General features: G+C 31.4%; 2 protein-coding genes across 7 annotated transcripts in view; one reads left to right on the top strand and one right to left on the bottom strand.

Moving 5' to 3' along the window:
* Window positions 1-10,299, top strand: part of LOC134725295 (laminin subunit beta-1-like) — a 60,646-nt gene extending 50,347 nt beyond the window's left edge. For both annotated transcript variants that reach the window (XM_063588998.1, XM_063589005.1), the window contains exons 28-31: window positions 837-978; window positions 5,107-5,283; window positions 6,135-6,291; window positions 7,154-10,299. In XM_063588998.1, the coding sequence (XP_063445068.1) occupies window positions 837-978; window positions 5,107-5,283; window positions 6,135-6,291; window positions 7,154-7,293 (616 nt within the window). In that variant the 3' untranslated portion in view covers window positions 7,294-10,299. The remainder of the gene's footprint in view (window positions 1-836; window positions 979-5,106; window positions 5,284-6,134; window positions 6,292-7,153) is intronic.
* A 5,007-nt stretch (window positions 10,300-15,306) lies between these two features.
* The window catches only part of LOC134725269 (stathmin-like), a 29,688-nt gene continuing 28,141 nt past the window's right edge, over window positions 15,307-16,853 (bottom strand). For all 5 annotated transcript variants that reach the window (XM_063588957.1, XM_063588975.1, XM_063588949.1 and 2 more), the window contains one exon: window positions 15,307-16,142. In XM_063588957.1, the coding sequence (XP_063445027.1) occupies window positions 16,080-16,142 (63 nt within the window). In that variant the 3' untranslated portion in view covers window positions 15,307-16,079. The remainder of the gene's footprint in view (window positions 16,143-16,853) is intronic.

Genomic DNA, 16,853 nt, shown 5'->3' with positions numbered 1-16,853 from the left:
TACTTAGATTTTTGATTATTGGCCCAGTTTTCAAGTAGTTCCAAATTGGGGTCCAAAATTCAACTTTGTTTGATTTCAACAAAAATTGAATTCTTGGGGTTCTTTGATATGCTGAATCTAAACATGTACTTAGATTTTTGATTATGGGCCCAGTTTTCAAGTTGGTCCAAAATTAAACTTTGTTTGATATCATCAAAAATTGGGGTTCTTTGATATGCTGAATCTAAACATGTATTTAGATTTTTGATTATATGCCCAGTTTTCACGTTGGTCCAAATTGGGGTCCAAAATTAAACTTTGTTTGATTTCAACAAAAATTGTATATATGGGGTTCTTTGATATATGCTTAATCTAACCATGTATTTAGATTTTTGATGTTTGGGACCGGTTATCAGATTGGTCCACATTAAGGTCTAAAGGGTCCAAAATTTAACTTTATTTGATTTCATCAAAAATTGAATTCTTGGGGTTCTTTGATATGCTGAATCTAACCATGTATTTATATTTTGGATATTGGACCATAATAGTGGTAATGTCCAATTTAAAATTAAAAGTTACCACATTCATTATGTGTCAGAAACTGGTGTTGTGTCAACTATTTAATCACAATCCAAATTCAGAGCTGTATCAAGCTTGAATGTTGTGTCCATACTTGCCCCAATGTTCAGGGTTTGACCTCTGCAATCGTATAAATTGCACCCTGTGGAGCATCTGGTTTCATTTGCAATTATTCCACATCTCCTTATTTTTATATTATAAAAAAAAGATAATCTTTTTGGTAATATCTAAACAAATTATTGCTTGGTTATATTTGAAAAAAAACTTAATTATTGTAGGGGTGATGCAAATACTATCCTAGGAAAAGCCCAGGATGTTCTTGACAACTTGAAGGGAGCTACATCTGCCCAGGAGTTAGCTACAGTTGCCATTAATAAGGCTGACGCAGACATAACCAATGCTGAAGCAGACCTCACACAGGTAAATAGAGAAAACAGGTTCAGAAGGAAATACTTCTTCTCTGGATAATAGAAATGCAGTCACTTTACAAAGTTGTGCACATAGATTATGGTCAACATCATTTTATTTGTTTTAATTGTTGAGAGAAGACTGCATAACTGACTGCAATGTCTGTGTATATGAACAAAACTCTACAATATTAACATGGCCTGGAGTCATTGTTGTACCATCTTCCATTGTTAAAATTGTACTGATTATCCAGCATTATTTGTACATGTATCGAAAATATCTACAAACTGTGTTATGGAAAATTCATATAATCCTATAAGGGTTTAGAACTATTTGACATGAGAAAGATTTTTAAACCTTCATAGATTGTAATGAAACTTAAGACAGAAGCTAGCCTTCAAGATCAAGAATTAGTATCTGAAAAAAAACTTTATTTTAAAAAACCTCGTTAACTTTTACAAAAATCTTCTCCTCTGAAACTACTGGGCCAAATTTAACCAAACTTGGCCACAATCATCATTGGGGTATTTAGTTTCAAAAATGTGTCTGGTGACCCGGCCAACCATCCAAGATGGCTGCCATGGCTAAAAATAGAACATAGGGGTAAAATGCAGTTTTTGGCTTATAACTCGAAAACCAAAGCATTTAGAGGAAATTTGACATGGGGTGAAAGTGTTAATTAGGTCAAGATCTATCTGCCCTGAAAATCGGTCAACCCGTTGTTGGGTTGCTGCCCCTTAATTGGTAATTTTGAGGAAATTTTGCTGTTTTTGGGTTATTATCTTGAATATTATTATAGATAGAGATAAACTGTAAACAGCAATAATGTTTAGCAAAGTAGGATTTATAAATAAGTCAACATGAGCGAAATGGTCAGTTGACCCCTTTAGGAGTTATTGCCCTTTACAGTCAATTTTAAACAATTTTCATTAATTTGGTAAATTTATGTAAATTTTTACCAAATAATTTTCTCTGTTACTAATTGGCAAAGTTCATTATAGATATAATTGTAAGAAGCAAGAATGTTCAGTAAAGTAAGAACTTCAAATACATCACCATCACCAAAATACAATTTTGTCATGAATCCATTTGTGTCCTTTGATTAATATGCACATACACCAAGGTGAGCGACACAGGCTCCTTAGAGCCTCTAGTTAACCATTTTTCGTAGATCTTAGTTATTTTTAAAAAAAATCTTCTTCTCTGAAACTACTGGGTCAAATTTAACCAAACTTGGCCACAATCATCATTGGGGTATCTAGTTTAAAAATTGTGTCCAGTGTCCTGTCCAACCATCCAAGATGGCCGTCATGGCTAAAAATAGAACATAGGGGTAAAATGCAGTTTTGGGTTATAACTCAAAAACCAAAGCATTTAGAGCAAATCTGACATGGGGTTAAATTGTTATTCAGGTCAAGATCTATCTGCTCTAAATTTTTCAGATGAATCGGACAACCCGTTGTTAGGTTGCTGCCCTTGAATTGGTAATTTAAATGAAATTTTGCTGTTTTTGGTTAATATCTTGAATATTATTATAGATAGAGATACTGTAAACAGCATCAATGTTCAGCTGAGTAAGATTTACAAATAAGTCAATATGACCAAAATGGTAAATTGACCTCCTAAGGAGTTATTGCCCTTTATAGTCAATTTTTAACAATTTTCATAAATTTGTAAATTTTCACTATCATTTTCCACTGAAACTAACTTGACCAAGTTCATTATAGATACAGATAATTGTAAGCAGCAGGAATGTTTAGTAAAGTAAGATCTACAAACACATCACTATCACCAAAACGCAATTTTATCATGAATCCATCTGTGCCCTTTGTTTAATATTCACATAGACCAAGGTGAGCGACACAGGCTCTTTAGAGCCTCTAGTTTACAGTCAACATTTCCACTTTTACACTGCCAGCAGCAATGCCAGGCGTGACACAGAATTCTGCCAAAAGTTTATGAATAATTAAAACAACTGTGTAACCATATTTTTACAATTTAAGCCAGGAATGCACTAGTTTGTCTTGTTCAAGTACGAAGAAATTTAGTGATATAATTGTTGAGCCTTCGACTTTTGTCGAAAAAGCAAGACTAAGCGATCATACATTCCGTCGGCGGCGGCGTCCACAAATATTCACTCTGTGGTTAAAGTTTTTGAAATTTTAATAACTTACTTAAACCATACTGGATTTCTACCAAACTTAGACAGAAGCTTGTTTATGATCATAAGATAGTATCCAGAAGTAAATTTTGTGAAAATAAAATTCCATTTTATCCGTATTTTGCTTATAAATGGACATAGTTTTTCTGCAGGAAAACATTACATTCACTCTGTGGTTAAAGTTTTTAAAATTTTAACAACTTTCTTAAACTATCCTGGATTTCTACCAAACTTGGACAGAAGCTTGTTTATGATAATTCGATAGTATTCAGAAGTAAATTTTATAAAAATAAAATTCCATTTTTTTCGTATTTTACTGATAAATGGACTTAGTTTTTCTGCGGGAAAACATTACATTCACTCTGGTTAAAGTTTTAAAATTTTAATAACTTTCTTAAACTATCCTTGGTTTGTACCACACTTGTACAGAAGCTTGTTTATGATCATAAGATAGTATCCAGAAGTAAATTTTGTAAAATGATAAATTCATTTTTTCCTTATTCTGCTTTAAATGGACTTAGATTTTCTGCCAGCAACACATTCACTCTGTGGTTAAATTTTTAAGAACTTTGATAACTTTCTTTTACTATTTTTAATTTGTACCAAACTTTGACAGAAGCTTGTTTATGATCAAAAGCTAGTATCTAGAAGGAAATTTTGTTAATATTTTGTACCTGTGTATCTGTATTTTACTTATAAATGGACTTAGTTTTACTTCCAGTTAACATTACATCCAGTCTGCAGTTAAAGTTTTAAAAACATTTATAAGATTCATAAACATACCTGCCAACTTTCACGATTTAGGTGTGTACTACACGATTTTGACCCTTTGTCAGGATTGCACGATCGTGTTCCTGAAAAACCCTCTAAAACACGATTTGGTGAAAATCTACACGAAAAATATTGTTGTTCCCGATTTTGAACTGTGATCAGTGGAGGAAAATCGTGTTCAGCCAATCAAATTGTGTGTTTCTCGTGATCAATTAATCAGCCAATCAAAAACGTTTTCTCTCAAGATGATTTTAACATGCTAGATATTGAACTTGTGTTGTATTGTTGGTCAGAATTGTAAAAACGTTAACATGGCAAATGATTTTTCAACAGCAAGAAGGTTCTTACACAGAATAAGAATAAAAGCATGGCTGATTGACAAACTTCAATGATGCAGTACTGCCATGAAGATAATAAATAGTAGTTTATTCAATAATTTATTGACATTACATGTACACTTGTAACATTATTTTATGTATGTATTCAATCATTTAAAGTATATAATAATGTACTATTCATTATTTTTCACATGGACCATATAATACCAGATAGATCATAAGATGTATAGTTCTTTGGGAAAAGTTTCTTCAAATAATATGAATGTGTGCTCATTTGTACTTAAAAAGTGTTTTTTAATGTCCTAACATTGAGGGGGGGTCTCTAGGTGTCGTTCCCAACCTGATAAAAGGTCCTTTTTTGTGTATAATTTTAAATTAGAATTATCAACAACTATTTAGAATCCTAACTCATTAAAATAATTCCTGGTTTTACAGCTACATGTTCATATTTTCTGCTGATATAATAACTAGAATCATGCAAATAAACTTAAGAAAAAGGTCATGTAAGCTCATCTTACAAAAATGACACTTTTTCTAGTCTACAAAACAGCACGCCCAAAATAGTCATTGCAAAGAATTGTAACCTTTGAAATTGTTATCGCGCGCTAAAACCCCCATGGGCATTTTCAAAAGTTGGCAGGTATGCATAAACTATCCTGGATTTTTACCAAACTTGGACAAAAGCTTCTTACAATCAAAAGATAGTATCAAGCGGAATATTTTTATTGATTTTTTCCCTCAATTTTGTTGAGCCTGCAATTTACAGCAAAAGTAGGCGAGACACTGGGTTCTGCTGAACCCTTACAAATTTTATTTATATTATTGAATGCAGATTTGTATGAGTAATAGTAATTCTCTTTCATTTATTAGATTGAATCAGAGACATCTGCTGCAAGTGAAAAATCCGATACGTCACTGAAAGCAATAGAACTGTTGAAAATAAGACTGGAAGCTTTACGAAAAAAATACATTGAAAATGACATCAAAGTAAAACAAGCTGAAGACGCTGCACAACGAGCTAGTGAGACTGCTATGATAGCTGAAACGGTTTGTAATCAATTTGAATTCTTAAAAGAAATGTATGACAAGTATAGAAATCTTTTAAATCATTTTCTTACACAGATAATGAAATTCTGTGCTTTTCAGTTTTAGATAATAAAAAAAAAATTAATAAGTCTGGTATACTTATCCTAGACATCCTCTTTTCATTGTTAATCATTTGAATTTCCTTAAATTTTGGATATTACCAAATAAGATAAATATTTTTTATGCTCTTGCTTCTTTGAAAGGAAAAAGATTTATTTTCTTTATAAAAAAAAAAGTCGATTGATGCAGCATTTCATAAATAATGTATATATGTATATAAGATATTTTAATCATATGATATGAAAAATGCCATGTTATAATCTATACATATACTTTGTTAATTAGTACTTGTTAATTGAGGACTCTTAGTATGAGTAACGACATGGTGTGAAATGTAATCTGGAAAGGCTGGAAGTTGCTTTATTCAAAATTACTAGATATATGGCCAAAATGTGAACCTTTAATATCAGATTTTTTATTATATGACAAATTTACCATATTCTGTCTCCTTATCAACATTATTAGATTATCTTGTTTTTACAACAACAAAAAACAAATTAAAAAATTGTTTTGCTATAGCACGATCCTATACTTTAAGGCATCGGGTGCTTTGCTGTTTTCATGATACATGAGTTACATGCAACCTTTGGTTATTACACTACAGTTATACAGATATTCTTATTATAGAGAATGATGTGTTCAATGCTTTGGAAATGATCCATGCATAGGATATGTGATCTTCTTAATGCAAGTAACAGATTTGTAAGACATTAAATTCAAGATTTTTGTTTAATTGATGTTTATGTTTACAGAGAGCTACTGAACTTGAAATGGACTACAGTCCAACTGCATCACAGCTAGATTCTCGTTATAATCTTACCAAGGCAGCCAGAGCTAAGGCACAAGATCTAAAGGATAGAGCTGACAGATTAGCAGGGGAGACAACAAATAAATTAGACAAACTCAGAAGTATGTAAATTGTTTCATGCATGAGAACAAAAATAATGCCACTTTTTAGGCCACTTGAATTCTAGTATGATAAAGATATTTTAAAGAAGTTTCAAATAACCCCTTTTGATTTCACATTATAGTAGTTCGTTAGATATCATTATTTGTATTGTTATCGGTTCGCACCGACAACAGCAGGTATAGTAACTTCTTAACACTCTCTGTCTTGTCATCTAAAAGAACTTGGGTAGACAATTTCTTTCCAAGTTTTCTTGACTTCCTTGAAGTGGGTCTCATTGTGGTCTAAGCATGACACGGGATTGCCGATTTTTTTGTAAGTGTGACACGAGAAAGTCAAATTATTGTGTCGTGAAATGGGAAATGACAAAAAAAATGAGAATTGCTTACGTACATAGTGTAAGCGGGATCCAGGATCTGAACCCCCCAATGAGACCCCCTTTGAAAGGACTGATTTTATATTTGGTCTGCAGCTTGATTATTTTGTATTGTATCATGTTAGCAATTTTGATACACCTATATTATGATATACCACTGTCTATTCTTCCCATCATACTAAATATGATTAATAATTACCTTTTGAAAATCCCTCAGGCAACGTTGACCTTTGGTGGATTTTAGCAGTCTCTTAAGGTCTCATTTATTGAAATAGTCGTTAAGTCGTAAGTTTCCTGAAAATATACATCTGTGGATTTGAAAATCAGGATAAAGGTAAATCCTTTGAAAGCTAATCAGATGCACCAAATATATTTGAGTGATATTTTCATTGTTTACCTAAGCATAAATGTACTGTGATTGCACAAGCTATTATTGTATGTACGGGAATATGTTTCAAAATGTATATTTTTTTTGTATTTATTTTCAGAAATGCAAGAAGATTTCAACAAAAATGAAATGACTTTAAATCAATTAGCAGATAACATAGATGAATTAAACAGAAATATGACAATTTATCTGCAAGTTATAACAAAGAAATCCAGGGAGTATTATAAATGTAAAACATAGTTGCCATACATATTTAGTGGTAATAAAGTTTTAAAAGGGCTGTAACCAATTGACAGATCTGCATATTTGTTTTACAATTATGATAACTTATTGCATGTACCATTGTATTTAAAGCTTTCCTGATATTATATACAAATGTAGGTTAGATATACATGTGAATTAGATTTATATCTATCCAGGTTGTATTTCATGGTTATTAATCTCGTGTATATTAGATTCATATACTCATTATTATACAAATGTGCCAATATTTTCTCAAACTGTGTTACATGATTATATTTCAGTAAAATCATTGAACAATATTTATAATATGGTGCTGACATTATTGTTTTTGTTTTCATTTTTCAGAGTTTTAGACTCTGATATTTTTGTGATAATATTTGTTTTACGTCCACAAAACCCCATAAAACTATTCCTGGTCACAGTGCAAAGAATAGAAATACTGCTTTTGTTTACTTTTAATGAAAAGGACTGAAAAGAGATCACAAAATAACTAGAAATTAAATTAGATCTTGACATTATTCCTCTGAAAATTAAAGAAGGTCACAAATAATCAGTGAAAATTCTGTCATGGTATTGTAACACCTTTTTAGCAGATTTATTTTTGAAAAAGCTTATTCAAAACTGACAAAATTTCATAAGTTTCTTTATTAATGATGTTATAATAATGTCATACATATGCACTCCCACACTGAAGAGAATGTATTTTGTAATCACTATGGAGCTTTCCCTCAATTGTAACTGTGACCAAAATGTTTTTTTGGTGAGAATTCGTACCCTTACCTATATACACCAATACAGTACACATTTGGTATGGTTAGAAAGTGTGACTTATGTTCCCAGATTCTTACAGTTTTTCCCGCCTTGTGCTTTTATAGAAAACCTTAGTCTTGTGTGTTGCCTCATCAATAATGTATATAATTTAAGGGAGCCCTATTGGGACAACTACCAGAATCAAAACTTTTGTTTTAATTTTGGTCATAAATTTTATGCCCTTTCTGTTTTATTTTGAATTCCATTTACAGTGCCATTGTCAATTATTGATCTATTACTTGGCGTCCATTATTTTTTTTAAACTATGACAACAAGAAAAAAATTGCAGGATTGATGTTTTGATGATATTTCTTTGGTAACCAAATTTCTTAATCTGTTACTGAACCAAACTTGGCCACAGTCAAAGAAAACATAATTTCCAACTACACATTTTGTTGTTACACAACCTATTAGTATCAAATGTTGGATGTTTTTTATTCTTTTGTAGTCCTCATTATTGAATTATCATAAAAGCCTGAATGTAACACATATGCTGTATGAATGTTTATGGTTCCTTGAGACCTCTAGTTGTGATTTTATTGTATTTCTTTATTAATGACCATTTAGGTATATATATACATGTAAATATTTTTATGTAGAGATGCTTTTATTAAAGTCATATGTATTTACATTTATGTGGATTTGTAATAGTTCTGTGTTGTTTTTATATGTCCGTTGGAATTTTAGATTTTTGTTGTAAAAGTTTCTGTCTTCATGTGTATTTCGGTCAAAAAAATTTCGGTCAAAAATTTATAATTCATATCAATCAATCCTAACAGTATAATATAGAAGAGTTTCATTAAATTTTTTTAACAAAGGTTGTAAAAAATTTATCTTATTTGAATACTATTGCTTATTTAGTTTATTTTTAAAGGTTGCAATTTTATTTAAGCATACAATATTTTTGATATTTATACTACAATTAATGTAATTTATAATCATTTTATATTATAATCAACAAGTTAAAACTAAGAAATCCAGATAACTTAAATTCAAATCTAAATAACAATATTTTATGTTCACTTTTGGTGGGAAATACAAATTTCCAGACTAGATTGAAAGTTGTCAATTATGATTGTTATCTCGTTGAGTTGTTACTATGGTGATGACCCTCTCAAGTGCAGATGATTATTTTAGGCAGATTTTATAACAAATTATTTTTAGAACTGACATAAAAAATAGATAGCCAAAAAAACAAACTGTGTCAAGTCTATATATTTTCTATTTTTGTCCTGTTTTGCTATTAAATTTTATTCTCTCAATTTGAAAAAGCCTCAAACTACAATGCACAAATAATATGTATTGTGTGATTTTAACAATCAGTCCAGTAATCACATCAAAATGCAGTTTTATCATAGCATTAAATCCTTCCTTGTTCCATTTCCTGATCTTGCAACTGGAAAAGATATGAAATTTGGGTTTTATCTGCAAAAAAAAATGCAACTCATGTTTTTCCATTGGTGAATCTAAACCAGATGCAGTTTTACTGTCAGATTCTAATTGACAGTTCCATTTTTTAATAAAAATTTACCTAGTTGTTTTTTTTACACATTAAATTGATTTTTATACCAAGACTACACATGCATTTTTATATGAACCGTTTTTTAAATAAAAAGAGCTTCAATCAAAATACCCCCCTCCTTGACTTATTAAAATTAACTTGTATAAACAAGATTTGAATACTTTTAAATTCTGTTTGTCGATTAATATGGTACTGCTTCTTGACAATCATGTGTGTTATTTAATTTAATAAATGCCTTCTACCAGAATAACAAAGCTACAAACCTAATATTAGTCAATGCTTGCTCATTTGGAGTATAAATATATTGCATGATCTTGGAAGTTTAATGTTTTGAAATATTTTGAAATATTTTTGAATCTTTGAATTCACTGAGTGTATATTAAATTAAGCTAGACTAAAGAGAGAATAAAACGAATACCATATGTGCCTTTGTAATTTGCTATTGTTAAATTTTAATAAGATTCATTGTTGTTTTTTTGTATACCATTTTAAAAAATTAGTTATAAAACCAAAGATTGTTATGTAAGTGTTTTATTGACTTTGATATATTTACAAGAAAAATTTTAGTAAGTGAACAAAGTAAATAGCGAGTTTTATGTAATTTTATAGCAGTTTTTGAAGTAGAAATCAAATCTTTCATTTTAAGAAATAATAAACCCTATGCAAATTCCTATTTCTTTTTTATGTATCTGGCCCTACCCAAAGATTCTGTGTGAGATGTTACTATCACTAAGCATCTGTTGTCCATTTGCCTCTGAGAGTCTTTTTCTGAAGGAACTATAAATCAATGCCGCTTAATATTTAGTACAAATCTGAATACATTCATATCGTTCAAAACTTTTATATAGATTTGATATTTTTTTCATCAACAATTTACTTATATAAAATATGAAGATTTGGTATGATTGCAAATGAGACAACTATGCATCAGAGTTCAAATGACATGGATATATGCAGCTAAAAGTAATGTTACGGCCTTTAAAAATGAGCAAAACCTAAACTGTATAGCCAGCAATAAAATACCCTGTCATGACAATTCAAAACAATTCAAATTAAAAACCCAAAGATCTGATTGATGAAATTATGACAGCAACAAATAACAATCACTGAATCACAGGCTATTGATTTGGGACAGGAGCATATATATTATTCAGGTCAAGCCTTTCTGTGAGTGCTTAACCCTTCCCAACAAATGACAGCTAACACAAGAACAAACAAAAAAAAACAGTTGGAAATGACCCGACTCCTTGGATCTGCAAAAACCACTGAAAACAACAAAAAGTACTCTCAGTTACAGAAAACTAGTTTATAGACATATGTGATTTCGTCAACAACATACAAAACATTCACACTTTTTCCTGATAATCTCATTTTAGATTGTAAAAAGTCTTTAAAAAAGGACATACGACATCATACCGGAATGTGCAAAAGACTAGATCAATGATTTGCAGAATGTTTAATTTAGCGAGTATTGACCATAAGAGAAAAATGTTTAACAACTTGTGAGAATTGGATATCTTTTGATATCAAGTCTGGTTATTTAATTTAAATAGTGATCAAGTGATTTCTCATTTTCACTCATTATGAAACCTATAAATATGTCATTTCACTCAACAAATCTTTAAAAAACGTTTCCCCACACACGAAAATAACCCAGGAAAAAGCAGGTATGAAGGGCACTATTCTTATCAACAAGAGTGCACACATGTCTCTCCTCCTTTATTTACCATTGATATTATGTTGATAGTCCTAAATATAAAGCTTAACTACAACTATCACATTTAACTTAACATGAGCAAAGACAATGAGGTCAAGGTCATATAAACCAATGAGAAATACATGCACACCTTACAATTATTCAATACACTAAATAGCTTAACAAAGAGAACTAAACATTGCCAATGAACCATAAAAATGAGGTCAAGGTCGGATGAACCATGCCAGGCAGACATGTACAGCATACAATCCATCGATACAACAAACATAGTTGACCTATTGCTTGCAACAAATTTGTAAGGGTTCCGCGGAACGCAGTGTCTTGCCTACTACTGCTGTTTATCGCAGGCTCAACAAATATGTGGAAAAAAATTTTATTAAAAAAAATTTCCTCTGAATCCTTTTTTTAACTGGATTTTTGTGACAAAAATGTCGGTTATTGATTTGGGCATGTACATTTACTTATGAACTGTTCAACCAAAGCTTTAAAAATTTGAATATTTTGTTACTAATGACGAAATGGAGGTCAAGTTCAATAATGACGATTTTGACTTACTGTTCAGGAGTTATGGTTCTAGAAAGATTGAAAAATGGTGTTTCCAGTCGTGTCCATGTATTTACTCATGAACTGTTCAACCAATGCTTTTCAAAGGTGTAGATTCAGTAAGACCCCTTTTTGGCCCCAAAATATAGCAGTTTAACAAAATTGTGAAAATGTAATCTTTTAGCTATTTATTGGAAAGTAGAATGCTTCTGCTACATAAATATGGGCTGTTTTTGACAATACAATGTACATATATCGGTTACTAGCATCATTAAGGGACAACATCAAAAGTTCAATGTAGGATAATAAACTTAATTCACATAGTTTTTTCACTGACCCCCCCCCCCCCCCCCCCCCCTTTGTGATTTACCTATATGTTTATATGTAAAATCGATTTTGGATTAACAAAACTTGCAGCAATGTTGACCCCCCCAAACTATTTGATTTAAGTTTTTTATCCTACATCGATCTTTTGATGTCGTCCCTAAGTCATGCTATATTACTGAAATCTTCACAATTTTAGCATTTTAGTTAAATTTGAGATGGTTTCCGTCTTTAATGAAAGTGGTCGCATTCGTGTTCATTCATAATATTGAAATGTAAGTTGTATTTGATGATAATACATAACATATATAAAGGTTGAGGATGAACACGGATGCGGCCACTTTCATTTTTGACACAAACCATCTGAAAAGTGACATTTTTTGGCATATTTGATAGATTTTCTTATTTCAGCTTGAATCAGAGCGTTTAAATGACTAAATCAGTTAAAAAATTTCACATAAACTAATCCAATCAATTGAAATAGACACTTAAGTGTTTAAAAAGTGTCCCAAAATCTTTCGTTAGATGAACCCGAGGCCAAAATCGGCCCTTACCGGACCTACTCCTTTAAATATGTTGTTACTGATGACAAAATTGAGGTCAAGTTAAATAATGGCGATTTTCACTTTTTCTGTTCAGGAGTTCTTGAAAGATAACCCAGGTTAGTTTAAGAAAGTTGTTAAAATTATAAAAACTCTAACCACAGAGTGAATGTAATGTTTCCTGGCAGAAAAACTAATAGGTATAGGAAGATGTGGTATGAGTGCCAATGAGACAACTCTCCATCCAAATAACAATTTATAAAAGTAAACCATTATAGGTCAAGGTACGGCCTTCAACACTGAGCCTTGGCTCACACCGAACAACAAGCTATAAAGGGCCCCAAAATTACAAGTGTAAAACTGAAAAAAAGTCCATTTATAAGTAAAATACGGAAAAACAGTAATTTTTTTTTTCAAAATTTACTTCTGGATATAATCTTATGAAACAAGTATCTGTCCAAGTTTGATAGAAATCCAGGATAGTTTCAGAAAGGAGTTAAAATTTCAAAACCTTTAACCACAGAGTGAATATTTGTGGACGACGTCGACAGAAGTACGATGGCTATGTCTTGCTATTTCGACAAAAGTTGAAGGCTCGACAAAAAAAAACCAAACTTAACAATGAGCAATGGACTGTGAAAATGTGGTCAAGGTCAAATTTAACCTGCGAGAATGACATGTACATCATAAAATAGTTCCATACACCAATATAGTTGACCTATTGCATACATAGTATTAGAAAAAAAACTAAAAAACTCTATTTTGACCACTGAACATTGAAAATGAAGTCAAGTGACACCTGCCAGTTGGACATGTACACCTTGCAATCATTCCATACACCAAATATAGTAGACCTAATAGGATATAGCATACAGTATAAGAAAAATTCGTAAGAGTTCCATGGAACCCAGTGTCTCGCCTACTTTTGCTGTTAATCACAGCATAACAAAAATGAGGAAAAAAATCAATAAAAATATTCCTCTGGATACTAGCTTTTGATCATAAACAAGCTTCTGTCTAAGTTTGGTACAAATCCAAAATAGTATAAGAAAGTTATTAAAAGTTTAAAAACTTTAACCACAGAGTGAAAGTGTTGTTTCCTGGCAGAAAATCTAAGTCCATTTGAAAGTAAAATACGGAAAAACGGATTTATTTTTTACAAAATTTACTCCTGGATACTATCTTATGATCATAAACAAACTTCTGTCCAAGTTTGGTATAAACCGAGGATAGTTTAAGAAAGTTATTAAAAAACCACAGAGTGAATATTTGTGGACGCCGCAGCCGATGATGCCGACAGAATGTAGGATCCCTTAGTCTCGCTTTTTCGACTTAAGTCGAAGGCTCCACAAAAACAGACTAAAACACAAAAACTATAATCAATGAACCATGAAAATTAGGTCAAGGTCAGATGACACCTGCCAGTTGACAATACTTCCATATACCAAATATACTAGAGCTATTCCTTATAGTATCTGAGATATGGACTTGACCACCAAAACTTAAACCTTGTTCACTGATCGATGAAAGGAGGTTGAGGTCAAGTGAAAACTGTCTGCCAGGCATGATGACCTTGCAAGGTACGCACATACCAAATATAGATATCCTATTACTCATAATAAGAGAGAAATTAACATTACAAAAAATCTTAACTTTTTTTCAAGTGGTCACTAAACCATGAAAATGAGGTCAAGGACAATGAACATATGACAGACAGAAACTTCGAAACATAAGGCATCTATAAACAAAGAATAAAGCAATCAGGTCTTCCACCTACTAAAATTTGAGCTTTTTATAAATAAGTTAACTCCTCTGCTGGATCACTATCCCTATGTCGAGTTTGCAGGCTCGACAAAAACCATTAACAGATTTTTCCATAGAAATTTAATTTTCCCACAATAATAGTTTTTGTTTGGCATCTTGGTACATTCTCACGTAATCACTATAGTTGAATAACTGATCACTGAACCATGAAATGAAATCAAGATCAGGTGAACCCTGTCCAATTGTCAAAAAGTATGATTGACAAGCGCACTGTAAGAAACATAACACCATTTTGGACAATTACACCTATCTGAAAATTGCTACTCCACTAAGCATGTTGCATTTAGGAGTAAGAGAAAAGGCTGATTAGCTTGCTATCTTGATAACAAGTCTACTACAAACAGTTACTGTGTGAACTAGCCCCCAACAAAACCCTCAGCCTGATGGTTTAGTATAAAGCAGGGTCCATATTCTCATGAATATCGTATCAACATGTTCTTGTCCTGATGAGCCTTTCTTTTCTTAGTCATTTCAGTCTTTTATAGCTGACTAAGCAGTAGGTATGGGTTTTGCTCATTGTTATAGGTCATACAGTGATCTATAGTTGTAAATATCTATGTCATTAGGTGGAGGGTTGTCTCATTGGCAATCATACCACATATTATTTTTCTGTAACATTTGCCACTTGACGAATATCAACAATCCATCCATTCATCCTTACTCCTTCTCATTGTTGTCAACTCAAGAACTTGAGAAAATCAAATTAAAATCTAAAGAAGATAAACAAGGAGGATTCATTCATTTTAATTGATACAAATTTTCATTGTTATACAAAAAACACATTTTGTGAGTTCACAATTATGATGGATTCTTATTTCCTTGTTCTTGTTAAGGAATTTGCATTTGTTGAATACTTGAATTAGTAGTTTACATGTTCTTATGAACTCCACAAAAATTAGTTTATTCATACAATATAAAAATAGTGAATCCACTGTTCCAATAATCAAGAATACCTTTTATTACAAAAATCGTAAGAATCCGTATGTGTTTGTAATTGTGCAATATATTTGTTATAGGCATTTGTCTGACTACTGCTGTTTGAAAACAGTTTCAATAATACACAAATCAGCATACTTCTGAAGATTTAACTTTGCCTATCCAAAGAAATACATGTACATGTAATTGGTTGAGTTTCCATATGACTTTGTTTCTTTTTATTTAGCTGAAAGATTAGATTTTAGTATCATTTCCTTGTAAAATCAAGAGTATTTTAGATCTGGCTTTTGGTATGAAACTTTGGGTGATGTAAAAGAATTCCCTTCAGATGTTATCGAAAACTGTCTTGTGCACATTTACTGAACAATTCTTACTTTAATTCAACGTGTACTCACATTGTGCAAATACATAGCAATATCTATTCAAATAATGCAATGCTACTCATTACAACAAATATATCAAAATTTTAGCAAATAAAAATGGCAAACTGCAAATAAGAATTTGGTCAAAAATTGATGTTATGAAATGTTCCGTGTAAACGTCAAGAAGTCAAATGAGCAGTGGTTTACTGGACTGAACCTGTTGAAATTGACATCTTATTCCGACGAACTTCCTCTATCTTCTTTTCCTGAAAAAAATCAATAATTCATTTGTCCTTTCTTTGTTATATTACATAATTTTATTACTTTATAAAATCACCTGATCTAGAGTTTAGACTGGAGTGGTCTAGACTTCTATTGTACAGATAAATCTATTAGCAAGTCGATTATTTTGCTGTTTCAATGAACTAGTGTTCATGTCGGTTTAATGCATGCATTTAACTAAAAGTGCACCACATTAATATTGTTGTTTCATACAAATTATTCACATTGGGGATATTGTTAAAGCATTTTACATGAAAATTAAATAAGCAAAAATAACTCCTGCGACTAATTTTCTCCTTTTACAATATGAATCTGATTGATGTTCAATTCATAACATGGTTAGTCTTTAAATTCTCACATGATAGCTTTATTCTGGGCATATTTTGTTGTTTCTTATTAATAATAAAATCTCTTTGAAGTCAGTGTGTTTTTGTCGGGATATTGATTGTCTTTTCTTAAAAAAAAGAAACGAACAGTTTCAATATATTACAAATTATATTATCCAAAAGGCCCACCAAATTAATACCCCAGGGAGATAGTGGCTTTTGGTTACTAATACAAAAATTTAAACTGTGTTCATTTCTGACACAGTCTTTGCATTCAACCACAGCTAAGTCCAAGCATGTAAAATGTGGTTGGGCCTGTAAAAATCACCTCTACAGGCCTACAATCGAACTAAAATTTTCGTAACATTC

The sequence above is a fragment of the Mytilus trossulus genome, chromosome 1 (assembly GCF_036588685.1).
Source record: "Mytilus trossulus isolate FHL-02 chromosome 1, PNRI_Mtr1.1.1.hap1, whole genome shotgun sequence".
NCBI classification, from domain to species: Eukaryota; Metazoa; Mollusca; class Bivalvia; order Mytilida; family Mytilidae; genus Mytilus; species Mytilus trossulus.
The sequence above is the reverse complement of the archived record's forward strand: the minus strand, read 5'-3'. Positions and strand labels throughout refer to the sequence as shown.